This window comes from Chelonia mydas, chromosome 7, assembly GCF_015237465.2.
Source record: "Chelonia mydas isolate rCheMyd1 chromosome 7, rCheMyd1.pri.v2, whole genome shotgun sequence".
Classification (NCBI taxonomy): Eukaryota; Metazoa; Chordata; order Testudines; family Cheloniidae; genus Chelonia; species Chelonia mydas.
The window spans coordinates 92,276,151-92,304,110 of record NC_057853.1 but is presented as its reverse complement, the minus strand read 5'-3'; the positions used below and the strand labels follow the sequence as shown (position 1 = coordinate 92,304,110).

The 27,960-nt window shown below is 38.9% G+C and overlaps 1 protein-coding gene across 18 annotated transcripts in view; it reads left to right on the top strand.

Moving 5' to 3' along the window:
- The window catches only part of EXOC6 (exocyst complex component 6), a 175,856-nt gene that overhangs the window by 47,041 nt on the left and 100,855 nt on the right, over positions 1-27,960 (top strand). For all 18 annotated transcript variants that reach the window (XR_005226047.2, XR_005226048.2, XR_006292106.1 and 15 more), the window contains 6 exons: positions 10,428-10,632; positions 14,881-15,036; positions 20,015-20,083; positions 24,988-25,071; positions 25,171-25,217; positions 25,619-25,739. Coding sequence is in view for 15 of the 18 variants with exons in the window: in XM_043550685.1 (XP_043406620.1) it covers positions 10,428-10,632; positions 14,881-15,036; positions 20,015-20,083; positions 24,988-25,071; positions 25,171-25,217; positions 25,619-25,739 (682 nt within the window). In the remaining 3 variants the exon portion in view is untranslated. The remainder of the gene's footprint in view (positions 1-10,427; positions 10,633-14,880; positions 15,037-20,014; positions 20,084-24,987; positions 25,072-25,170; positions 25,218-25,618; positions 25,740-27,960) is intronic.

The following is a 27,960-nucleotide window of genomic DNA, read 5'->3' as shown; positions in this document are numbered from 1 at the left end:
TAAATAATCTATAGAGGTGAGAAATAACAGACCTCAACTCTGTTGTCCCTCTGCAAATTTGTGTACACAGGGTCAACCCCTTACCTCTCTTTAAAAGTGAAAAGTTTCAAAAAGTTCAATGAATAGAAGATTGTTGGGGGCAGAATAGATCTGGACAAGGAGAAGAAGTCTGGAGATAAATGTGAGAAGTGAGGGACATATGCTTTTTTGTTAAAATATTATGTTTGCTGTTGAAGAAAAAAATCCAGAATACTTAATGTTGTTGTTTTAGTTAAGTAAAATAATTTAAATCTGTCTGGTTGTATTCTCCTCATAATACAGCCTGGCAAGAAAATCCTTCAAATATTAATGATTAACCTCTTGAATTGAAGATGGTTCACCACTTCATAAATATCTGCTTCAATTATCTTGGATAAATGAAATAACCAAACAATCATTCATTTTCTGATATAGCTGTAAAACTCATCTGAAAAGTTTTCAAAATAAATCACGGTTTAAAAATGTATAGTGTGTACCTTCTAAAAATGAAACCTACATCTATCTCTGAGTTGTGAAGAATATGTATTAAGGTTATAACAACCAACGAGAATGCACTTTTATGTAGAAACCCATGATTAAATCAAGTCTTCCTAACTAGTGATTTAAGTCATGATTTAAACCAAATCCACCGTGCCCGCTGTGCTCTTGCCCCTGGCCTCTTCATTCCCCAGGGGGGCCCACAAATATGTTTGGCACTGGGCCCACAAAAAGTTAATCTGGCCCCGGCGGGGCCTGGCCGGCTCTGGGGCGGAGCACAGCCCCTGTGGGTCCGCGAGGTGGGCCAGGCTTGTCCCCCTAAGCTGGGACCCTTCGCGGAGCAGGGCCGTGGCGAGACCAGATAGGAGCTGCATGCGGGCGCTAGGGGGATGGAGCAGGACTCCTTGCCCAAAGCCTGAGGGTACCTGGGTACCTGCCGCTGCCTCCCCGTGTGCCCCCCGCAGCCTTCCCGCTGGTGTCCCAGCTCCCCATAGCGAGCAGCCTTGGAGACCCCTGCCTGCCCCCCTTATTCTACATTTGGCCCAGGACATTTTTAAATTTCTTGGGGCAGTTTACCCATCTCAGGATTTCTATGGGAAGTGCTCACCTGGAGCCACAGCTGGTCAATGCAGAGACAAGCTGGCACCATGAGGCATTATAGTTACCAAACATGGAAACCTCCCCCTCTGGGTACCCAGAATATATATGTGTGTTTGTGACTTCATTTTTCTCTTTGCGCGCAGCCATTACCCGTTCTGACAGGCTGTTTATAATGCTAAGTTGACTAGTTTTCGGAGGTTGTCGTCTGAGGCTAACTATTTTGTTGACAGGTTTCAGAGTAGCAGCAGTGTTAGTCTGTATCCGCAAAAAGAAAAGGAGTACTTGTGACACCTTAGAGACTAACACATTTATTTGAGCATAAGCTTTCGTGAGCTACATCCGATGAAGTGAGCTGTAGCTCACGAAAGCTTATGCTCAGATAAATTTGTTAGTCTCTAAGGTGCCACAAATACTCCTTTTCTATTTTTGTTGAGTTGTTTCAGATCTAAGACTCTGGCAAGTGCTGCTGCATCATTTCACTAATACTTTGTGTCAATTGTGTGTGTATGTTAAGTATTTGAGTGTATATGGTTATGTGCGAATATGTGTGTGTAGGTTGTTGAAATTTGTCATATTGATATTGTCATTGCCACTTTGTACCGTAGTGAAGCAGTATGAGGAGAGGGGAAAGGAAAGGGAGGGGGAGGGGGAGGGGGCGCACAAGGTGGAAGTTTCGCCTAGGGCGCAAAATATCCTTGCACCTGCCCTGGTTACTCCCCCTTAACGGGACACTGTCAACTTGAATTTTTTGAAGCTGATTAAATGTTTAAAAAATTTCAAACAGATTTTTTGAGTATTTAGGGCCTTTTCCTAATGCAAGGCATGGCTTTTTACCACTCTGTTAGCTTTTTGTACCCATTCAGAAGTGAGCATGTCTTCCAGGAGAAAAGGTTTGGTAAGAGGTGAAGAAAATGCTAGAGGTTTGGGTTCCCCAAGACTGGTGTGGTGTATGCTTCTTTGCCTTAAGTATCTCATGCAGTACCCCAGTGTTTGTACCCTGCGTTGCCTCCTTTATGATCACAATAACTTCTTTGGATTACTTCCCCCCCCAAGGAACTAAATAGAGATTACTAGCCTACAGATGGCTCTGAATCCCCACCATTACTATGTAGCTTTTTTGACTTGGTTGAGAGACCAATCCCTCCTTCCCAAGGAAGATGGCTTAAGCTTCCGAGTTCTCTCAAAAGACCTACACCCCTCATCTGTTCCCCTCTTCCTCATCTGCACCCTGCAAGTCTGAGGGCACTGATACCTATGGTCTTGAGTCCTACAGATCTCAATGAGTAGCTCATCATTTTTGTTCCTAGAAAAGCCCAGGGTCTCAGCTCTTTTACATGTCTGGGCTAGCCAACACTCTCAGAAAAAAGGGGAAAGTTTCTGAGAAAGAAAGTTCAAATCACTTTTATCCACAAAGGAATGTTTGTCATTGCAAATGTTCCCCTAATTTATTCATGGAGGAAAGAGAACTCTCTTGCTATGCTTTGGATCATTCTGAATCGAGTCATGTAGAATATAAGCATCCTATACACTGTTCCCCTCACTATCTCATCCTTCTCTTGAGGGGCCATCTGTGTCCAGGAAGGCAAGCATGGTCTCCTGACTTATGCAGGCCACCTGCATGTTGGGTTGCTTCTCCCCCGAGAGTCTCCTTCCCCAGCTGCTTTCTCTCCTGAATGTGATGATTTGGGGAATTTGTACAACTTATGAATTCTGTGTGAGACTGAGCTTTTGCTTTGTATTTATCTGTACCAGAGCTCATAATATGTGACCTGCAAACTTTTTACTGTAGCTGATGCAACTTCTCCTGCTACAGTATAGATCAGGGGTCTCAAACTCAAATGACAACAAGGGCCACATGAGGACTAGTACATTGGCCTGAGGGCCGCACCACTGACACACACACACACACACCCCCCCGGCTACCCTGGCCCCGCCCCCACTCCACCGCTTCCATGAGGCCCCGCCCTGCCTCTTCCCATCCCTTCCCTGCCCCCATTCCAACCCCTTCCCTGAAATCCCCACCCCAACTCAGCCCCCTCTCTGCCCCCAGGGGGAGCAGGGGGCTAAGGGCAGGGAGTTGGGGTGCAGTAGGGGTGCATGGTGCGTCAGGGGGCTCAGGGCAGGGGGTCGGGGTGCAGGGTGGGGCAGGGGGTTGGGGTGCAGGGTGGGGCAAGGGGTCAGGGTGCAGGGTGCAGCAGGCAGCTCAGGGCAGGGGGTTGGGGTGCAGCAGGGGGCTCAGGGCAGGGGGTTGGGGTACAGGAGGTGTGCGGGGTGCAACAGGGGGCTCAGGGCAGGTGATTGGGGTGCAGGAGGGGTGCGGCGGGGGCTTAGGGCATGGGATCGGGGTGCAGGAGGGGTGTGGGGTGCAGCAGGGGGCTCAGGGCAGGCGGTTTGGCTGCAGGAGGGGTTTGGAGGGTAGGTCCGTCCCGGCGCGCACCGGGGACAGAACAGGCTCCCTCCCTGCCTGCCCTACCCCTGTGCTGCTCCGGAAAGCGGCCGGTACCTGGAGGAGAGGGGACACAAGGGTCTGTGTATTGCCCTGGCTGTGCCTCCAGGCACCGCCCCCGAAGCTCCCATTGGCTGCGGTTCCCCATTCCCGGTGAACGCCGGGCCAGAGCCGCTCTAGGTAAATGCTGGGGGGGCTGCAGGGAGCTGGCGGGCTGCAAAAAATAACCCAGTGGGCCGTGTGTTTGAGACCCTGGTATAGATCAACTCCAGGAAGTCCAGGCTTGGATCTGCTGAAGTCAGTGGCGATTGCCCTGATGCTATACTGGGGTTTTCTCCTCCCTAATCCCATGGAGGAAAAACACACCACCAGCATCTCTTTCTGAAGTGCAGCGGGAGAAAAATTTGGTTTTCCCCCAAACATTACACTATTTGTAGTCCTTTCAATTCCTGCTTGAGGTGTTGCGTCCTCTGATCTAATTGTATTTTGTTAGAAATGGCAGTTTTACTTTAAAAAAAATACTGTTGTCCTGCCCTGTTGCATAATGTGTGTATGCACTGGGGGGCGGTGCACACAGAGTGATTTGATGCAGATACAAAAATCTTCTAAATGCCACTTTGGGCACATTCCATACCAATAATGCTAGTATCCCCAGCCTATATAATTCTAATTTATACATTGAAAAATATACTTTTTATTTTTTGTAACTGTCTTTAGGTTTTATAGCTTAATGTTCAATGCTTGCTTTGTTTTTCCTCCTACAGTTTCATCAGTAGCCCGCTCTAGGTAGTGGAATCAATAAATAATACTGGTGCCAGCTTTTACCTCCTACGTAATTGTTTATGCTGTACAAAAATAACACCTATTCTAGATATAAACATTTACTAATTAAATAAAAAGTATTGAGCTACACTCTGATTCTGCAAAAAGAATGCTGTCGGACCCTGCATGGTATGAATTTAATTAGAGAAGAGAAAATAATTATTTTATTATAATTTCCTTAAAAAGTAAGGATATTGTATACTTGTAAATTTGAAACACATATTAATACTGCAGCTATCTCTTTCCCTGTCTATTGCATCTTTTACAACCCTTACTTTTTAGAGTTTCAAACAAGTAAAGAGTAAACGCACTAATGAGCTTTTAAAAGTTCAGCTGTATTCCTCTTCTCCGTCTTATATTTTCAGTGGCTCTAGGTTAGGTTCCCATGTTAGTTATTTAGATTCCTTTTGATTTTCCAAGAAATCACTATACTGCTGGAGAATTTAATCTGATTTCTATAAATTTCTCTGAGTTAGACAGGATATGAAAGAACAAAGAATATTCTCTTCTCATTCAGTCTTTTTACAGTAGTATATATAGCATTCTTCTCTGAGTGGCACGCATATGTCAGAGAAGAGCATTATTTTTTCCTTTTTGTAAATTAAGTCCTCTTCTCTGGCTAATTAAATCGTATCTATCTATCTATCTATCTAAATTAGCAGCAGCAGGTTTTGGGAGATGGCTGCAATTAACTCGGCCTAAAATCCATGGTCAGAAAGCTCTGTTGCAAAGAGTTTCTTGCTGAAGTACTCTATGAAAAAAGCAGATCTCCTTCAGTGAGATCCGGTAACCTCAGATTCAATTTTCTTGCTCTGTCCCCCATGTCTTCCAATTTTTTCCTGGATTCTCTAGCAATTTTACTTGATTTTACTGGTTTGAGCTTAAGCCAGGGCACTGGAACAATTTCTATAGTGGGGGTACTGAGATCCGTTGAACCAAACTGTAAACCTTGTATATAATGGAAACCACTTCAAGCCAGGAGGTGCGTCAGCAACCTCAGCACCTCCATTTCCAGCACCTATGGCTTGAGATGAAGATTCTGTGTCTTCAGTGCCCTCGGTTTGGCACTCCACCTATGAATTTCTTTCTTGGAACTCCTCCGTGCCATTTTTAGTATCATTTATTGTTTTATGTGCAGAAGTAATTTAGTCAGCAAGGAGATTTATGCCCTTCTGAACTTCCTTTAGAAAAGTGCAGTTTCTGTGTTTCCCAAGTGGGCCTCCCTACTCTATGGATGGGGCTTGGACAACCTGTAAGGGGCCAATTCAGTATCAGAACAAGATAGTGAACTCAGATATAAATAATTTTTATCTTTTTGTTTTCCCACCAAATCTGCTTCCTTACATTATTAGAAGTTTTTGTATTTTGGAGGTGTCAGTGGGGATCAAATCAATCCTATTGATGGATTTCTGGTCCTAATGGGAAGATTTATCAGCCCTCTTCTGTCTTATGTCAGATGACTTCTATTGCTACTTCACATTTTTATATCCTCATAGTTTCAAAACTTGGGTATTAGTAAAGTTACTCTTGCAAGACTTGCTCAGAGGAGGTAGTAACAATTCACTTCTATATCTTAAAAGGAGGAATTTTTAAAATGTTTAAATTTTTGCTTAACTCGTTTATATTAGCCCCTTCAGTTTGTACATTTCATTACATTTGCTGAGAGCTAATAATGTTTATGACAAAGTTCCTGTGTCCCATTATACATAAATAATATTTTCTAGATTAAAAATTAAAATAAATCACACCGTGAAATGATATGCAAAACTCTGTAGCTTAAATCCTAACCTGCTGGTGACCTTCAAATTATGTCTTCAATTCTTTATCAGAACAGATGTTAAAGGGGCAAGGTCCTGTGTGTGTGTATGCATAGAGAGAGAGAGAGTGCGCACGCACTCAGGACCGTATATGTATAATTAGTAAGCAATTCTAGAATGGATTGAAAATGGATTATGTTAATTTTGATCTTAGAGACAGGTCAAAACCTTCCAGATGAACTAACTGTGCTCTGATAAGCTGATTTGTATAATTTAAATAAAAACCTTTTATATGATTTTGATGCTATTATAGACTTATTCCTCCTTAGAAGTCTCACCATGTGGCCCTCTTGGACATTATTTTAAAAAACAAAAAACCACACACACACACACGCACATACACACAAACCCTTTGTATTGAAAACATTCTGCTTGCTTTATATAAAATAAACAGAAGGCAAATATACAATAAAGCAAAGGCTCCTAATTTACACTTGAAACCACTTTGTTTGCAGTCTACTGAAAGCAGTTGTGTTCTTGGAGAAAGAACAATTTTTTTCCCCATCCTTTGTCTATACTGAATTCAACCATCTTGAGTTGAGAGAATTTACAGCTGAAATGGTTTTTGCTCATGAATTTACAAAAGTTTTCGTACTATTATTTTGAAGTAACATTTAAAATTACCATAATTGAAAGAGATGTTTTTTTCCAGTTTTACTTTGTACATTTGAAATAACTGTGTGTATGTTAAATTTTCCATAATGTAGTCAGTCTGTCAGTTCCCTTATTGATTGTATGGGGCTTATAAGGAGAAAGACAAGCTAAAGCTACATCTCAAACAACTAAAATTGAACTAAAGGGGTTATCTTGCATATACGCTAAGAAAAAGATTGCATTTAGAAAACATGTATTAACTAAGCGTGACCTAAACCTGACCCCTTTTCCTTCTTGACTAGGAAGTTTCCTGTACCACTTACTCTTGAATTACAGAAGTCAGGATTCAGCCCAAAATAAATGTTTTTTAAATTTATGTTTAAATGGCTTCCATGCTGAGTGGTTGGCAACATTTTTGTTGACAGAACAATTTATTATCATACCTGCTAATATAGTAGGCTGTCTCATATCGTATATTTTGTATGTTTCCTATGGCTCTCGATAACTTTAAAATCCTGCTTAGCCGTGGGTTTTAACAGTTCATGGTGTTTATAAGTCTTTCTGTTTCCTGCTTTCTCAAAGCTCTGCAGTCTGTTTGAGAGTTATTCTGTTTTTGTTGTGATTAATTTTTTGTGGGGTAAAATTTTCAGAAGTGCCCAAGTCCCATTTTGAAAAGTGACTTAGGCATTTATGGGCCAGTGTCCCTTTTTGAAATGAGACTTAGGTTGCCAAGTCACTTAGGCACTTTTGAAATTTTACCCAGAGCCAAACAACCCACAAGTGTGTTGAACAAATAAGAGTCTTGGCCCTGAAGAGCTTGCAGTCTGTGTGAGAGCTGAGAAGAAAGATTATTAAATGAAAAATGTTAAATTCCCCACAAAATTAACATTTTTACAATGATCTCCCTCTGAAGATGAAAAATGTTCATGGTATTTCTCCTCTATAAGAGCATGTTGCCATGTATAGTTGATATTTGAACATTTAAAACCCTCTGTGTCAAACTTATTTGAGTTTTGTTTTCTTTGATTTTGCACTATCCTACAAGGGTATTGAAGAGTTTAAATGTGGGAAGAGTTTTCGCATTTTTACCTGAGGGGCAAGAGATAAAGAATGCAGTTAAAAAAATATATTAAAAACTGGCCAACTGGAGACCTAGGGTTCAGTTCATTGCAACGTTCAGTTCCTTGGCATGTTCTGTAGAGGACCATGGATTTGATGTGTTACACAGGTATCATGCTCAACCCCTCGAGGAGGGGAGTGTCTTGTGGTGTTCAACAGGAACCTCTTTGTCCAAGTAAGGAGCAGGGCTGACAGTTTGCAAAGTATACATGGCTGTGGGGGTGAATGGAAAGTATGGGGCAACTTCTTGGGTTCTAATGAGAACACACTGGAAACTTTTTGAAAAGAGAGAGAGGTTCTAATAATTAGCACTTAGTGCTTTATGTGTTCAGAATGTTGTACAAAATAAAATGAAAATGAACAAAGCCATCTATTTCTAATCTAAAAGGCGTACACAGCATGTTGCATCTGAGGGGTTTCTATTGTTTCCTTAATTTAGTACCACGTTATGCGGGGGAATTTTTTTTTTGACTACTTGGCATTCTTTATTTTGTATCTCTGTCTCTGTATATTAGATCTCCACAGATTATAGGCTCTTAATGTAATGAAGAATTTGGATAGATAGCATGGAATTGCTTGAGTTTTTGAAATATCAAGCTAATCGTAAAAAGAGGCATTTAATGACTTGTTGCCTATTATTTTAAGTCTGTGATTTCCTAATTAACATTATATTAAAATCTGTACATCATTTAAAAGTCCATTGTGAGTAATTTTTTGTTATTGCAACTTGTTGCCCTAGACTATAGCAAATTTAGATGAGTGCTTGTCCTTATTAAAAAAAAAAAAAAAATAGTTGTATTCCTGTGGATAAGACTGCTCACTTGGGATACAAGTTTGGGAGTTCAAATTATCATGGTTGTACATCATTTTCAGAAACAAATAATCATTTTTCTTTTAATTTGATATATGACAAAATTCTCAATTTATTTTTCTAAGCAAAAACAAAAAGCTACATTAATAGTTGTTGAAAAATAAGTGAGCCATATAAAGATGCAATGTTTTTAAAAGGAACACTGTTGAAATGGGTTAGTTGTCTGAATATCCTTTTAAAAAAAAAAAAGATAGTTAAGGCTAACTTGCTCTCCCCCAAATCCTTTAAGGTCATAAATCCACTTACATGAAGTGAGAGGGGTAAAAATCCTAATTTTGTCTTTTAAAATTTGACCTGTTAAAGGAATACAGCATAAAATTTTAGCATAAAATTCACATTACAGTACTTTCTGAACAATTTTTGCCTACTATTATTACAAATCATATCTGAGGTCAGATCTTGCAAACATGCACACTTTATTTACATGAGTAGTTTCTTTTTAAGTCAGTGTGGGGGACTGTTCACATAAATAATGGTAGTTATGTACAGATGTGTTTGCAAGGAGAGAAGCCTTAAGATAATTGTAACTGAAAGATTAGAGAAAAGTATATTTATCAGTTTATTTTGTGCACTGACTGTCACTTTGAGTATAATCCATTTCACTGCATTTCCCATAGACAATCAATTTTTCTTACTGTTTATGTGGGGACTTAGCAGCAACTGAAATTAGTATTAAATCCATTTTTAAAATTTATTACATTTCAATTTGAGTTTCCCTTTAAACTCAGTTACTCTTACATGAGGTTTCACAACATGTTTAACTATTAATATACTGTAAAACATCTTCAACAGATTTTTCCTCTTAATGGCTAACATAGATTGTGAAGTGTTTTTTTCTTGTACAGCATACTTCTGCTGTTTGTGCCACAAATGTGCTCCATTAACAGAACTAGTTTTTTTAAATATACAGTACTGTACATTGCCAAAGCATAAACAGTTACATGGCTTGCAGTGAAAAAGTGCATTGTTGAACAGAATAGTCATGGAGGAAAAAGGTGGTGTATGTATACATTTATTTCTCTAAGGATGGTGAGGTAGATACATTTAGGGGTAATCTTTTATTTGTGATTTTTTTTTTTAATTTGTGGGGTAGGCACCCCAAGCACTGGATGGGTGCTCACCATTGTATTTTAGAAAAACAAAAAGAAATTAATAAAAATATGGTTAGTAGCGATGAGACAATAAATTAAGCTAAATAAACAGAACTAACTAGATTTTATTATATTAAGGTCCCAGTTCTTCAAGCTTTTGTGAGTAGTACAAGGGGTTAGTTTGAGCAGAACAGTTTGTACAGGTGGAGCTTAATTTTGTACTTAAGAGTAATTTTAACTGTTTTGAAAATGACTGGATTTCAAATTGACAGGGTCACTTTGGCTAACTTTTTGTAATTTAAAAAATTAGAAAAGGTTGTCTCTTTCACCAAAATAAGTTGGTCCAATAAAAGATATTAACTCACCCACCTTGATTTTCTAAGACTGATCTTTTTTTAAACATAAATCCTTTGTAAGTATAAAATGCTTTTATCATATACTGTATATTGATATGTGTGATTCTGATGGCTTACAGAAGCAAAAATAACAAAGCATGCTTCCTTAAAATTTAATAAGATGTCTTTATAACCTGTTTTTTAAACTCTTTACAGATATTATTCTGCTTTAAAAACAATGGAACAGTTAGAAAATATGTACCTTCCTAGAGTTAGCCAATATCGTTTTTGCCAAATAATGATAGAAAACCTTCCAAAACTGCGTGAAGAAATTAAAGAAATTTCCATGTCAGATCTCAAGGACTTTTTAGAGAGTATTCGAAAACATTCTGACAAAATAGGGGAAACAGCAATGAAACAGGTAAGTTACATAAAATAATTTCGTTCTTGTGAAAAATTATTGAATTATGTTAGACATAACATCAGTGTATTAATCTTATTTATTGTACAAAGAAAAGGAGTACTTGTGGCACGTTAGAGACTAACAAATTTATTGTTAGTCTCTAAGGTGCCACAAGTACTCCTTTTCTTTTTGCGAATACAGACTAACATGGCTGCTACTCTGAAACCTACCATTTATTGTACAGATACTTAAAAATATGCTTTTTTCCCCTTGCGCTTCTCTTTCAGATTTTTTCTGTTTTTCTCTTTTTTAAAAAAAATTTGAGCACATGGGATAGCAACATTCATTTAAAGCAGCTCAAAAGTCAGAAAATGGTGTGTTTTGGAAAAGTAATGATCAGCAGATTTATTCCTTTTTTTAAACACAAAAAATATAATTTCAGAATTTCTAGTTGCAAGATGAACTGTGAATTTTATAGATAGTGAATGTCTCCTTCCCCATATGTTATTTCAGGAGACTATAGGAGGACTATAGGACTATAATAGGAGACTATTACAGTTTAAGTCATAAACCTATTTAAAAGTGACTCAGGCCCAATGCTGTGAACCTTTAAGCCTTGAATAGCCTTAGAAAAATGAGATGCTTTTTTCAGTTGAATTAGCTAACTTGATTTAGTTAGTGTGACTTGAAATACTCCTTAACACCTATGGTATGTCTACACTTCTAGACATACATTCATCTAGGCATGAAGCCATCAGCCCATAGGAAACTCCTAGTGCAAAATGCTACAATGCATCTCCTCAGCAGCACAGATTACCATGATCACTCAAGCCTGTCCTCTGCTCCATGTAGTGGCTTCCCATAGAACGCTGAGTCAAGTGTAAGGTCTCAGTTCTTATCTTTAAGGTTCTCAGTGGCCTGGGCCCAAGATATTTAAAAGATTGCATAAAGCTCAGGGATGAGGACTGTGGTCAACAGCTGTGTAACTTGAGCTCAGTAATGCTTTCTTCCACTGGTAAAGGTCATCTGTGTAGGAGAAAGCTTTCTTGCAGGCTCATCTGAAACTGTGGAATGAACTCCCACTGGAACTGTGGACCTTCACAAATGTTCTGCTCCAAGTGCAAGGCACACTTCTTTGACTTTGCCTTCTCTAACACAAACACACAGCAGCTTGTACATAAAAAAGCCCAACCCAACAGCAACAATAAAAAAACCCTACCAAAACAAAAAACTTTACTGCACACGTTTATTTTTTCCCCTGAAGAAAGGATGAGAGAGAACGAACCACACTTGACTGATGTTAGTCATGTTGTTTGATGCACTACTGGAAGGTACTCAGATATTATGGTTATGAGGGCAGTATGTCTACACTGCATTGTAAACCTGGGTCTGTGGGGCATGTGCTTGTGGATTCTGTTTCCAAGTCTGCACTTGAGTGTCTGTGCTGCATCATAAATCTGGATTTACAGTTGCTGGACCTGGGTCTCACAACTGTGCTAACATGTCCATATTGCACCACACAGACCTTCTGATTTGGGTCTGTGGCTTGAACTGTGTCCACGGTGCTGAATACCAAGACTTGGACTCAAGTCTCAGTGGGACTCGGGCTCAGACCTGCCCTCCCGGGTGGGTCCAAGGACCCAGGTCCTGAATGATTGCCAATCAGAGTCCGACAGATTTGTGGGTGGATGATACGCGGCTCTCGGCTCAAACCTGAGTGGGCCCGGGTTTAAAATGCAATGTAGAACAGAACAGATTTTTTTGACTTGATGTTAATTGATTACCAGTTAACTTGAAAGAGTTAACATGTTTGTAAAGCTAATATGAACACTTCCCAAACATTTTTCCAGACTACCAGAATTTGTATTTTATGCAAGGCTGAGCCAACAAATGTATTAAAACTACAACTGCCATTTCTTCACTACGATTTTAACATGTTTAAAATACACCTTCTTTCCTAGTGTAAACACAGTTTAGCATCTGTACAACTGTGTTGGCTAGTCGAACATAACCAGCAGATGCAATTGTAGAGGTATTAAACTGTGGCTACGCTAGGGCTTTGTCTTCACTTAGGGAAAAATAGGTGTATTCTTAACTTGAGTTAACCAACTCTAGGTAAAATCCTAGTGACTACAAGGCATTTTTTAGTTTTTCAAACAAGTTAGCAGATCAAGTTAAAGTCTAGGTTTCATAATGCTTTTGAAACTTTTCATATATATTTAAAAACTCTTAATGTGTGCTGAGTTACGTACTGTACGTTATAGTTTTTTAAAGCCCCACAAGTTAGTCTTTCCGTGTACTGAAAGAAAGAATATTTGTTGAGCTATTTTATTTTTATGAAATAAATTAAAACATTTCTAAATCTCATTTGCAGTACAGATGTAATAAGTGAGAAGTTCCTAGTTGTGGTTCTAATGGGGAAATTTTGTCACAAAAACTTTTGTAAAAAATTGTCCTGTTTTTCAGCAAAATTTAGACCAGATTTAGTTTCCAGTTTACTGATCCTCTGTTGAAAGCCAGTTTTAGTTTTGTATTTAAGATAGTGATGAGCAGACAACAAAACGTGTGAAGGTCCAATTTAAACAAACATCCAAAATTTCATATTTTTATTGGAAGCTTATCCATACAATATGAATCTTTGAGACTACAACTCCCAGAGCCTAAAACTCACTTTTCACATACACATGATTCACTTTACTTAGTAAACACTCTGCCTGCATTGTCTTTTTGGGTGAAAAGGGAGATGGAAACCAAGGAACCTTTTCCCATCTCTGATGAGTATCCTGCCTCTTAAGAAGGAGACTTGGGGCTGCTACGCACCTCCAGCTGTGTAGACCTCAAAGGTTGCTGAGCCCACTGGTTGGTTAGCTTTCTTTTCAGAGGGAGGCCCAATGTTATATTATCCTTACCTGCCCCCATCATTGGGTCTTCCTCAGGGTGTTGGCCAGACAGTTTTCCTTCCTTTTATTGCCCTCAAAATTCCACTCTTGGTTTCAGTTATCAAGATGTGGCAGAACTTCCAACTCCTGTACTGTGGCGCTGCAGGTCTTAGTAACCCCTCCATTAACTTCCAATTATCTGGTCACTTTGAAAAGTAAAAGGGACTTGTGAGGTTTGTAGCCCTCAGTGAGGTGCAGTATTATAATTTCCTAGAGTAGGTAAGATCCCTTCCTCCTTGCAATATTACTGGTTTTTGTGGGAATGGAAGGAGAATTGTTGCACATTGAATTCCTGGTTCCTTTGACATTTTAAAGCAGTGAGCCTAGTGGAACCCAAGGAAAGGGATTACTGTGTCCTATTGCACCAGATCAGGGAGATCAGTTATCTGGTCTCTTATGATGATTAATAAGACATAAAGGTGGTTTTGAGATTGGGGAGGGAAGATGACAGCCCTAGCTCCTCTCTCAGGTACCACCAGTACTGGGAGGAGAGAGCAGATTGCTGGCATCTCCTGAAGGAGAGAGACTGCTAGAGGCAGGGAGTGGACTGTCCAGCAACTCTTCCCAATCTAAAATAATCTGCCACTTCAGCAAAGAAATAGCAGTGGTTTGGTGTGTGATGTGGTGATTGCAATAGGTAAGTTATTAACCAAACATTTATGATCCTTTAAGTTCAGTTTGGGCTGGTTATTTTTTTCAAGCTGGTTTGCCCTTCTGTAATTTAAGCTTCTTAATTCTGTTTTTAGTATACGGGGCATTCTCTTTTGGCTTACAAAAGCAAAATTTCTGTGTAAATGTAGCTATGGTGTTATGGATGAAATATGATTACAAGATTATACTGAGTCACATTTTCATATTTCTTGTAATAGTAGAAAGAATAGACATAATAAGTTCTAGATTTCTACATATGTTTCTTCTCAGTTAAACTAGGCCAAAATCTGTCTAGTTGGAGACAGCTAACTCTATAATAATTTTATTATATTTAAATATTTGTCTTTTATATGCAGTATCTGGTTAGTAACATAATCACATGATAATTTTATGATTATTTCTTTAAAATTACATTTTGAGAATTTAAAAAAAATTGGTGAGGTTAACCTTTGAACTCATTGTAATTGCAAGTTGATTAAAGACATAATCTTCAGTATTTGCATGACATGTATGCCTTGGAGTTGTACTGATCCGTGCCCACTAAAATAAATACATGCCAACTGCATACGACTCTACAGTCTGCCTTTACAGTCATAGCGTATATTCAGTTCTGTGATGATTAATGAAATTTGCAGTCCCTCTCTTTTGATATTAAATATATGTCTTGCTAAAACAGGCACAGCAACAGAAAACCTTTAATACAGCTCTTCAGAAACAGAATAATGTAAACTATGGGAGGAATATGTATGCAATTAATGGCAGAGTTCCAGAACCCAAGTATGAAATTACATCCAAGCGAACACTTGAGGAAGAGGATGAACATGAAGAAGAGGTAACTTAGTATTAAGTCAGTATCATTTATTTAAAGTGAAGTCTGTAGCATTAATTGAATGTTTTTGTTGTACAAATGTAGGCCTTTGGTCCTACAATAAGCTCAGCATGGATAGGGTTCCCCCACTGAAGTCCATAGGGCTCTGTGGAGGAAAAAAGGATCCCCCTCATGGAGAAGTTTTTGCTGGATCAAGGTCTTGAAAAGAAACAAATCAAGATGTTAATTATATTTATGCTACTTGTGTAACAATTTTATGAACATTAATGTGAGTATAACTTGTAATTCTATAGAGTTCAATCATAACTTATCACTTACTGTACCATATCTAGTCACTGTATGTGATATGGAACCTGTTAGAATTGTCTGACATGTGAGAATATTCTGCCACTGCTGTAGCCATTATGCTTCTCTGTTTTTAGTGGGTATTAACCTGTTAAAAGAACAGTTCTTTGAGTCCTGGTCCCTGTCTGTATTCCATTGTGGGCGTACATGCACACCATCATCTGAGACTGGAGTGTCCTTCAATCCACTCCTGCACAGTTCTCCTCGTCCTGCTGTAGACCAAGAGTGTAAGTGGCCGTGTGGACTGACTACCTCTCCAGTTTCCTTCTACCACCCATGATGTAGGATGGAAAGCTCCAGTGTCCAGAAAACTTGCTTCCTTCACAGATTACCTGTAAATAGTTATAAAATAATTTATAGATTAGTAGTTTTAATAGGTAATAGTTAGTATAGCTAGAATTGGAAGTCACCCCCCAATCCATACCCTCTGAGGCAATTATTATGCCCTGGATCCAGGGCTTCAAGAATCACGCCTCATGCCCGCCTCAGAATGGTAACACTGTCAACCGTAGTCTCATCACTGACTGAAGGAGACTGGTTCACAGTACTTAACATGAAAGATGCCCATTTCCATATAGACAGCCATCTTTCACATAACATCTAATCACACAGCTTTGTTCAGTTCAAAAACATCAGTTCAGGCATGTCTCACTCTCTTCGGCCCCGTGGCTGCCTGTACATACGTAACACCATCTGCAAGGCTTTGACTTCATGCCTTATAAACCTGGCTCAAGAGAGTATACATCCCTTGCTGAGACAGCATGAAAAAATGAGTACCTGTCTCTCAGAGAGTACAGGGCTTGCTAAGCTGATAGGAAAACAGCTTCCATGTGCATATGGGAGTCTCCTTCACTTCACCTCTACCACAGAAGGTACTAATCACAGATGCCTCGCTGTTGGGCTAGAGCACCTACCTGGATGAACAGAGTATGGAGTGCATGGACTGTTTGAGATACCAGGGTACGTATAAACCTTTTTGAACTATGAGCAGTCCACAGAGCTTGTGAACATTGTCTACTATACATTTCAGCAAGACGTGCAAGTACGATTCAACAGCATGTTGATGGTATTATATATCAACAGACAAGTGGTGCGGGATCCACCACACTATGCACAGAACACTACAGGGCATCAAATGGCCAGATCATCGCGCCCAAATGGCCCAGACAGTTCTGGTTCTACAGCATTTTCCACGTGTCAGCGGAACCATACAGAGCAATTAAATTCTTCCCAGACACACTAATCCTGAATGAGGGCAAGGAACTGCACCCCAACTCAGTATCACTCAATCCCCCCAGCATCATGCTTGGTGTTTGGATGGGCACAGAACACAGAAATAACATATTCAGAGGTTATTTAAACCATCCTCGACAACAGTAGAAGGGAGTCCCCTAGAAGGTGCTATATGCCAAAGTGAAGAAGAATCACAATCTTGTGTCAGCAGCAACAATTAACCCAAGAAAATTTGGACATTCCCAGCCTTTTGGAATATGAACTTTCCCTTAAGACCCAAGGGCTTTCTGTTAGTTCCATCTGTGTTCATCTGGTGGCTGTTACCACCCCACCCCAGTCGACAACCATTTCATTTTCTTGCATCCAGTTATATTTCCCTTCCTAAATGGACTGATCAGAACCTTTCTCCCCTCCACATAACAAAATCTACACCAGCATGGGACCGTAGTTTAGTCCTGGCAACATTAACAAAGGTTTGTTTGAATCAATGGCCTCATGCTCTTACTCATCTTTCTGTGAAGGTTGCATTCTTCATCATGATAATCAGGGATCCTAGAAATCCGCTTTCTGTGGAAAAACACGGAATTTGCATTTTTACAGAGAATCTTTAGTTTTTCTATTTTGTAAAAACATATGTTAACTAATAATTAAATTTTACTGAAAGTACCAGTGTTACTTATTCCAGTGTTGCCCAACCTTATTACACAGGAGGGCCACATAAACCTGATCACAACCTTGTGTGGGCCAAACAGATTCTGCACATTTTAATAAGATTTCCGCTGTCAGTGGGAGCCCTGCAGTCCGTGGCTGACAGCGGCAGCTTTATTCTTTGTGCATTTAAAAAAAAAATTCTGAAAATATAGAATACAGGCATAGAAGTATTTGGCATGTGTAAGAACAACAAATTGGAACTCTGTAAATTTTATTTTATTATAATGATTGATGGGACTGGTAGGCTTCGAATGTGCTTAAAAATTGTAAAAATATCATTGTGTTCAACTGATAACTATATATTGTGGCTAGGGAAACTAAAGTTCAGCATTTCATTGCAATCACAGAAAAACATGGATTTTAATGATTTTTTTATCACATAATTTTGGTTTTTTATCACGCAAAACTAGGATCCCTTGTGATAACATCAGCTAGAAGAGCAGGGAACAGAGAGCCCTGATAGCTGACCCTCCTTACACTATCTTTCATGAAGAGAAGATTTCACTGAGGTTAAGCCCCAAATTTATGACTAAGGTGATCTTAGAATTTAATTTAAACCAGACGATCCATCTGCTTGTTTTCTCACCGAAGTCTTACGATATCAGGGTAGACAGGGGCTTCACACTTTAGATGTGCAAAGAGTAGCTAGAACAAAATATTTTAGAAGATTCCCTAGACTGTTTCCATCCCTTTTGGAATGCAAGAAAGGTGAAGCAATTTCTGCTACGGAGAGGGTCCAAAGGGAACTCCAGTTGTATCCTGCTATGTTATGAACTGACCAGCATCCCTCCTCTGCAAGGCGTCAGAATCTGCTCAACTAAAGCACAGGCAGTGTCAGTGGCTTCTCTGAACTAGGTGCCTCTAACTGAGATATGTTACTTGGAGTTCAGTCCATATCCTCGCGAGACATTATGCTTTGGTACTGGCCTTGGTATCTGGTGCTGCAGTGGGCTCATCAGTCTTCCAATTGATGAATTCTATGAGGTCCTTGCACCCTCCGCTATAAGGAACACTGCTTGTTCGTCACCCACAGTGGAATACAGATAGGGACCATCCCTCGAAGAAGGATGAGAGGTTACTTTCAGGTCTGTAGCTTGAATTCTTTGAGGTGGATCTTGTTGGGTTTGTGGTAGAAAAGGAAACTGGAGAGGCAGTCGTTCTATACTGCCACTTATATCCTCCGTCTACTGCATGAGAAGAAGAACTGCACAGGAGTGGCTTGAAGGACACTCCTAGCAAAAATGTTCTGGTCTCTGATGCATGATGCTCATGCTCAGCCATGATGGAATGCAGATAGGGATCACGCATCTCAAAGAACTCAAGTTACAGAAAGGTGAGTAGCCTCTCCTTTCAGCTACTATGTACTCCTTATTCATGAGTTTGGTCTTCTAAATGAAGCATGAAGGATTACACCCTAAATATTATTTCCTGAAAATAGTGAATGAAGTGTCCGTTTTCTAATATGAAAAAAGGAAGTTCTAATCCTGTAATGGAAAAAGGGGAAAACTGGAACATTTAATCTACCCTTCTGTGAGAAAACCAACATTTTGATGAGACCTGAAGTTAGTAGTAAAAGAATGCTACAAGCCATTCAGGCATTTTTTTCTACCACTTGTCCATTAAAACAGTCATTTTAAGTGCCTATAAAATCTACCAACAGAGCTGACTCTGACTGACTGACTGGCTTGAGTCTCTCTTTACTGTGGTCCTGTGTTTCAACCCAGAGTTTTTGCCTGAAATGATGTCTGAATTCCATGTTCACCGGTCTATTAACCTCCCAGTATGCTTTCCTAAACCTCAGTAATTATTGGAGGAAGCCAGGATGCACAAATTGGATATTGACAGGGCACTAAATAATAATAGTGATATAACAAAATCCTTTTATTGGTCTCCATAAGTATATTTTGGTTGCATTTGGCTCTGCCTTGGACTTGTCTTGAATTTCTTTTCAAGATTGTCTAAATCAGTTTGACTGCGTAATCAAAATGCTTATGAACTAGAAGGTATGACATACCCCAAGGTCTAAGAGCTCACTTGATCTTTGAAATATATAGGACTCTAATTGGAATTCCATTCATGCAGTTAGGCTACACTACTTTTAACTTAATTGCAAAGTATGGTGCCTATTTTGGGAGAGCAGAGCTATAGTTTTAAATATTCTGCCCACCTTGTGGGATTTATGATTGCCAGTCATTCTCCAAAGAGTAAGGATCTAAAGAAGCAATTCTCAAAAGAAAAAGGAAAGTTACTCCCTCATAACAAAAGTTCTCAAAGTATATTGGTTTTATAGCTCCGCTCTCTTTCCCCAACTTTTTCAAAGTCTAGTGTATGGAAATGAACGTTATTGGAATTACAGTCTCTTTTATCATAGCCTTGCTCCACATATATGGATCCATGAGGAGGTGCTCATGTAGCCTCAGTGTTCACTGCTTTGAAGATAGGTCTCAGCTCAAGATGCTGAGGCCCATGGATCCCAAGAATGTTGAGCTGTAGTAGCGATGTACTTCAAACTGGTCACTGGTGACCAACCTTCCCATTTGGCCAACTAACTTTACAATGAGGCCAGTTCCTTAGCTTTATCCTCACATTCACATTAAGCAAAATAAGATGTCAAATTTACTGATCAGTTTGTGAGACCAGTTCTGTTCCCAATGCACCAAGTTATGAGACTGATTTTTTTTTCCTCCTGCAGGTTTTGACTGCTCATGATCTTGTAGATTTTTCTCCTGTTTACAGATGCTTGCATATCTATTCAGTTTTGGTACGTATTACTATGACTTAAAATAATCAAGAATGGTTATATTTTTAAAAGTCTAAATATTCTTTTTCTTACCTTTTGCACTTTGCCAATTTCCAAGTGAGCAAACACATGTGAACACATTTCATCAGAGTCCAACTATGCTGAACCAGATGAAATAGATCTGACACTGGTACTCACAGGACATTCTTGTACGGTTTATTTTTATAGTGCCTAACAATGTAGCAGTTAGGTAATTACATAAACATTTTTAAAATCACACAAGTTATGTATGTCTCAACAGATAGTGACACTAAAAGTTCCAGCCCTTTAACTGTTCCCAATGTTCCTTAATACCTAACTGTTTAAAAAATAGCATAGTAAAACATAAAATAAAAATTTGTCCTAAAACTCACGAAACTCAGGTTCTGGTGGACCACCAAGCAAGTGCCAAAGACTGAGAGACGCTTGCTACCAAATTCATAAGCGTTTTACACTAGGAATCAACAGCAAAGGCCTGACAACACATCCCAGCTGCTGTGGGAAAGTAAAAAATGATGGGCAGTACACAGGGTAACCAGGGCTAAAAAGAGTGATTGTTACTTTCCATGTTCACTATGTCTGAATAGCTTTTGTACTCAGTTTATGTGTAACATAATTTTAAAAAAAAATTTCTTTCAAACTCTCTTAATCCTGCAAACTCAAACTGGGCTCTGAGAGTCAAGATGGATTCGTTGCTTCTCACAAGTTGCCAGTAACAAAGATTCTGCAAGTCTAATTAAACCCTCATTTACACCTGTGAAATCTCATTGTCTTCAGGTTATGCTCCCCAAAGACACCTGCCTGTGCAGCATTCCCTTCCTCCTTGCCATTAGTGGCTTTGCAGAAGTGTAGCTGATGGGAACTTAATAATTAAAAAAAATCCAGTGAGATAAAAGAAGGAATAGAATCCAACTCCCTCTGTTAGCTGTGTTGGCTCTTCAGTGTTAACACAAATAAGTAACAGTAAAAGCTTGTTTTGTCACTGAAGTCAGCAAAGTTAAGTGACTGCACCAAAGGAGGAAATCTCTAGTTAATTGCTATTTTTATGTAGTCACTTTTCATACGAGAACTAAACATTAAAGAGTATTACAGTAGAACCTCAGTTACGAACACCTCAGGAATGGAGGTTGTTCGTAACTCTGAAATGTTCATTACTCTGAACAAAACACTGTGGTTGTTCTTTCAAAAGTTTACAACTGAACAGTGACTTCATACAGCTTTAAAACTTTACTATGCCAAAGAAAAATGCTGCTTTCCCTTTATTTTTTTAGTAGTTTACATTTAATACAGTACTGTACTGTATTTGCTTTTTTATTTTTATTTTTTGTCTCTGCTGCTGTCTGATTGCATACTTCCGGTTCCAAATGAGGTGTATGGTTGACAGGTCAGTTCATAACTCTGGTGTTCATAACTCTGAGGTTCTACTGAACCAGCACTTTGAATTGTGAGGAAGCCAGTAGGGAGCCAGTACAGAGATTAGAGAACTGCTCCACGCTCATAGCAGCCCACCTTACTTAGGGTATGCCTACACTGCAGTTGCAGCACTAGCCATCCTCCAGCCAACTCACTAAAAATCTAAATGAGGATGCCGCAGTGAAGACTTCAGTTCTGGCTGCATCAGACTACCTGACTCCCCAGATGCACACTCACCTGTGCAGGTGGTGCTGAAGCCCACACCATGGCACATGTGCTTCTCTTTTAAATGAGCTAGCTGGAGTACAGCTAGGGTGGGACATCTGCACAAGCTGCATATCACACTGACTGCTGCCGTGTAGATGTACTCTTGGGATACAGGTAGTTGCATTCTACATTGGCTGACACTTCTGGGCAGTTCGTGAGGATTGCAATAAGCCTTGTGGACACAACATAAGGAGAGAGGAGGACAGGGATCCATGGGTGGTTGCTCAGTGGGTGGGGCAAAGCAGCCTGATTTATTGAATCTAGTCCACAGCTCTTCCCATCACCCTCTTGCAGTGTGGGCACGATACCATATCTCTTTCCCTGGCTCAGCCAACTTCAGGCTCCATAATCCTGAGGTAGATTGTTTTCATATGAGAGTCAATGGCTAATACAGGGCTTTGTATTTTGAAATAAGAATGTTTAAAGTTTATAATTATAGGCATGAATCCCTAAATCTGATGTCCGTTGTGATGTGTCAGGTCCTGTGGGACACTGCACTTCATCCTATGGGTCTGCCTGCACGCTTTATTTTGATGGTGGCACGGTCAGATTTTATTATATCAGTGACCACCCTGTCTCAATGGTGAGATGGCAGGAATAGAAGAGGCCAAAAGATGGGTTGTAATCTGAAGAGAAATTAAAAAGACTGGGACTGTTTAGTTTAGAGAGGAGTTGGCTATTTTTATTTACCCTGTCTCATAATACTAGAAGGGAACAACCAATCAAATTGGAAGGCAGCAGACTAAAATTAATAAAGTATAATTTAAACTGAAATGATCATAAAGGTAACGAATTATAAGTGATTTGGTACAACACATAATTAACCTTTGAAAACTAGTGGCCACTAGATATAACTGAAGCTTAATAAGATTTACAAAAAAGATTAGCCATGTATATTATCCAATAATATTGGATAAAACATTAGGTTGGATGTGGATAAAAAATTGGTGAGATGTTAAACCCTCTTGCTTCAGGGCATAAAGCTAGTTAACAACTCCTAGGGTTGGAAAGAAACTTCCCACTTGAGGCAGGTTATTTCGTAATGTCCATTATGAGTTTTTTCATAATTGCCCATTATGAGAATATTGCGCCTTCCTCTGAAGTGTCTGGTCGTAGCTACTGTTAGAGATAAAATACCAGACTAGATAAATCACTGGTCTGACGTAGTATGGCAGTTTCTGTGTTTAAACATGAGGCAGAACTCCACCATAAGTTGGTAATTTACACTTGTAGCTCGTAACTGTGTATTGGTGAAGTTCAATCTCTGCTTTAGTCTTTTTCTGTCTTTTTTTGGTTCACATTTTTTAGTAGGCTAGCCTGTATGCAGAGTGTGTTTAAGCACTGTAGAGCAGAGTATAACCAGGGCTCAGTGTGTTCTGTGGAATGCTGTATTTGAATTCTGTAGTAAGCTCCCTGCCCCAATTTCTTTGGTATACAACACTAAATTTTGAGGCAAATAAAAATTAAATTTTGAGGCAAATAAAATGGAAAAAAATTCTGAAACAGGATTTCATGTGTGAGCTAATTTCCAATCATTTATCATCCAGCATAAACTTATTTGCTATTTTATGTATGTGAATTTAGGAACTTTTCAAAGATGAACAAGCGACATCCATTATATTGGGCATTTACTGTTTTGACTCTCCTTTGCTACACCTGTAAATACATTGCACGCCACCAAGGCTATTGCTTTAGTCTATTGATCAGGGTCAGAGCATCCATTAAAGTGTTTCTATTAAAAACTATGATCTTAGCTGCCTTCAAGTAATCCTGTCTATTGCATGATATATGGTGGTGATTCAACACCCATCAAGTATTTTACATATCAAACTTTATTTTGTGCATTTGGAAAGAGCAGCTATTCTTTTTCACAGTAGACTTCCACTAAACTCATGCACAAATATGATATTAGAAGTAGAATTCTACATGTCTCCCAGTTACTTTATTATGCATTTAAGAATTACATCATACTATTTGGCTGGAAAGTAATGATTTACATTATGATAATAAATGTAAGTGATAATGTCCTGAATAAAAGATTACAGTAATAAAAACTGCTCTAGTTAATATGTATCACACAATATGAAGAACTTGCTTTTTTAAAAGCAAAGTCTCCCACCACCGCTCCCGCTCCTTTTTTTATTTTTTTTTTTCATTTCAAGCTTTGCTTCATTCTGTGGTAGGTTATCTGCATTTTGGGGAAAGAAACCAATATTCTTTGTACATCTGAAAATATTAATTTAGAGCTTTACTTGGATTATTTCTTACTGAAATAGTACTGATTTAAGAATATGCAGGATCTCTCACGTTTTGATTTGAAGCTTTTTGGAATCCCAAGTAATGGAATTCTAAATAGCTCTGACCTAGCAATAACCTCATGGAGTAAAAATGAAACTTAAAAATGCTAAGCTGCTTAATTCTGCTTGCATACAGATTATGTTGCATTCAATAGGTAGCTGAGTCAGTGTTGTAATGGTTTCAAATGGACAGATGGTTTCCACTGAATGAATCATCTTAATGAGAATACCACGATGTCGCTTGAGGTCTTAACAATATAATCAATAGGCATAGAGAATATTGTCTATGTATTAAATTTTGAGGACTGTTATAGGACCAAAATCCAAATCTTTAGTCATTATATTTACTAAGTACCAAGAAAGGGTAAGCAAATATTAAATTTTGTTTTACATTTTGCTTAAGGAATACTAATGCATTCAAGAGTCAGGACTATATTATGAATTTCTGTAACATTTAGCATATACTAAACTTTACATGTGACAAAAGTCAATATAAACTAAGTTTCCTGTATATCTTAAAGAAAGCAGTATTGTAGTTAAAGCAGCTGTATTTAAGTTACAGAATAGGAGTTAAGATTTTTTCAATTTTGATAATTAGCTTGATATTGTTACCTTAGTCATTTTAAAAAGTTTGTGTTTGGTATCATAGCAGCATGACAAAGTAAAAATGTGGGCTCAAGGGCACCGTTCTCCTCTCCTGTGTACATTGTGGATCTCCTTCATATGCTTTGCACTCATTTCAAGTCTGCAGAACTTCCACAGATGTCAGTGGGAGTTCCATATATGGAACAAATGCAAAATATATGGTTGTAAGTTACAGTGGAGAACTCTGCCTTAAATTTCAGAAGTACTTTTTCATCATATGAAGAACATTCCTCTCTTAACCACATTTTGTTTGTCTTGTCTTAGGGTGATGGAGAGACATTTGAAAACTACTACAGAAAGCAAAGAAGGAAACAAGCAAGATTAGTTCTGCAGCCTCAGTCAAGCATGGTAACCAATATTATTTTTATTAAGTTGCACTGACTTGGAATTTTACTTAAATATTTAGTGGTATTTTTATTCCTCAACATTTTTGTTTTTTACTTAAAGCATGAAACAGTAGAAGGCTACAGAAGATATTTCAGTCAAATTGTAGGGTAAGTTTTCTAAATGGAAATCTGTTGCCCTTATTCTTATCCCCCACAATCCTCTCCTCTGTGTAAGGCTCATGCAATGTGTATCCAATTGCCACATGGATAATGGCTGCTGCTTCTCTGGAGTGGAGGATTCATCTGTCCTGCACACACATCCTTCCAGGGTAGTGATGGATATAGGCTCTCCATTGAGCTGGGCTCCAGTTAGCAGTGGGTGTGCTTCCCGCATCCTGTCCAGAACAGCACCAAGGGCCTGATGCAAAGTCCATTCAAGTCCCAATTGTTCTGTGGGCATGGCCTTCCCATGCTTCTGTGCAAAAGGGTAGGATTTGCTCCATATTGTAATAAATATTTGAAAATAACTGATGGTTATTTGACTTAATTCTTATAAATTTTTGTTTTAGTTTCTTTGTAGTGGAAGATCACATTTTACATGTAACCCAAGGTTTGGTAACTAGAGCATACACTGATGAACTCTGGAACATGGCACTGTCAAAGATCATTGCTGTTCTTAGAACCCATTCGGTAAGTGAGAAGACCTTGTGGCAGTGCAGTGTAAATCCATTAAAGAGTGTCTGTGTGTTTAAAAGTAGGATAATGTCAAAGTGAAAAATTACACCTACATCATTGTGGTTTTTTTTGTGGTTAAAAATGGCTTACAGTTGGGAGAGAGCCTGCCAAGCTTTTGTTTTTCACAGCAGTATCAGGCTGTGAGCCACAGCCATGGGCTATTTGCATAATCCTCCACTGATTTACAACTCTCTGGGTCTTCCAAAAGTGCTCTTAGTCCAGCAGTTTAGAATATGCAGAGTTAATCTGCTGTTATTATTGCAATCTGTCCTCATTAGTTTCAACTGACCTCTTCATTAGATCAGATTGAATAGTTCATCACTGAAAGCACCACCAGGAAATAATTCCTAATTATCATTCCAAATACCCTGTTTCCAAAATAAACTCTACCAGCAAAACCCTTAGAGCTACCCCTTCAATGCCCATCAAGTAGTATGTTTACATTGCAGTAGAGGCATTACTAAAATCTTGAAAATGCTAAAGTGTTATTAACTTAATACTATATTTGACTGAATATTTCAGTATTTTAAAAATGTATCTCAAATAATGAAAGTTACCTCTCTATTATCCATCCACAAGAAAACTGGCTATCAGCATGCTGTTTCTGATCCCCCTTGAAAAACAAGGGAATACAGTCATTGATTGTGATTGACTGCATTTTATCCTGGTAAATTACTTCAAAACTTGCCAAAAGGGTCATAGACAGCATGTTCAGGAAGAAAAATAGAAGATGTGTAACATATACAAAGTGCTGTTATTTCATGTCTTGACTTGCCCTTTTCAATATTCACTAATTTCCATTAATTCATGCAAAAATATGTGGTTAAATCATGGAGTTTGGATTTTGTTACCATTTCACTATTATTGCAGGTTGTTTTAGGTTTGAAGAATATTTTACACTTTGTAAATATTTTAGGAAAGGCTGAAAACAATTTGGTTTTTCAAATTGCAACAACTGTATTTTCATTAGGAACATTTCTGGTGAATGCCAGTTAAGTTTTGTTTCCAATCCCCAGCTCATTTTAGAAGGCACTACTAGTAAGTTCAAATTGTTTAGAGATTTCTAAACCACATATTTTGCAAGGCAGGTGAATGTTTAATCTATCGATTGTCATTTTTTTATAAATGGGTGTCAATGTAAAGCATTCAAATGTACTTAAATCTTGTTTCTTATAGAAATAGGACCCTTCATAAAGGTTTTCTGATATAATTGAAATTGATGTCATTATTTGTTCCCAGGATGCGTAACTCCCATCACAATCAATTATATCATGCTAGTCTGTATTGAGGTGAAGTGGGTGACTAGTGCTCTTCTTCTTTGAAGAGTACTTGCAAGAAGCAAAGCCATTAGCTTATTTATATAATTACTTGGAGAGTAAAGACGCAAAAAATACTGTAAGGCAGGCATGTGGGCTGCATTTCAATCTTGTATTTTCATCCTGCATTACATTGTATGGCCATAAATAATATTTGTATTTTTTTAATTAAAAAAAGATGATGGTGAAGACCAAAATATTCAGAATTGGGGACATAAAGATAGAAACATAATTGCAGGATAAATGTAGCCTAATTTTTCAGATGTGCATCAACAGCTACTCTTTGACTTCAGTAAAAGCTGCAGATGCTCAACACCTCTGAAAATGAAATCATATAGCTGTAGCTGCCTAATTTTATACACCCAAGTTTGCAGATATTAACATAATATGTAAACGTTTTGCTTACAACTTTTCCCTCTAGAAATGAGTTTTGAAAGTGCCATAGTGTTAACGTTGGTTAGATTGAGACTTAATGTTTGAAAGTACTATTAAGGTTCCTGATTTAGCAAAACACTTCCGCATGTGCTTAGGTCCCATTGACTTCAATGAATGGAGCTTCAGTGCATCTCATTCATGGTGTGCATAGGTACTGACTCCGTGGGTGCTCCAGGGCTGGAACACCATGGAAAAAAAATAGTGGGTGCTCAGCACCCACTGGCAACTTGCGAATCAGCACCTCGCCCTCCCACTTCTCTCCTCCCCCCAGCACCTCATGCTCACTGACGGCCCTGCCGATCAGCTCCTCTGCCTTCTGCCCGCTGCGATCAGCTGTTCTGCAGCATATAGGAGGCACTGAGGGGGAGCGGGTGGAGCGGGGGGAGGAGGTGGATGGGGGACGGGGAAGGGTAGGAGCTTGGAGA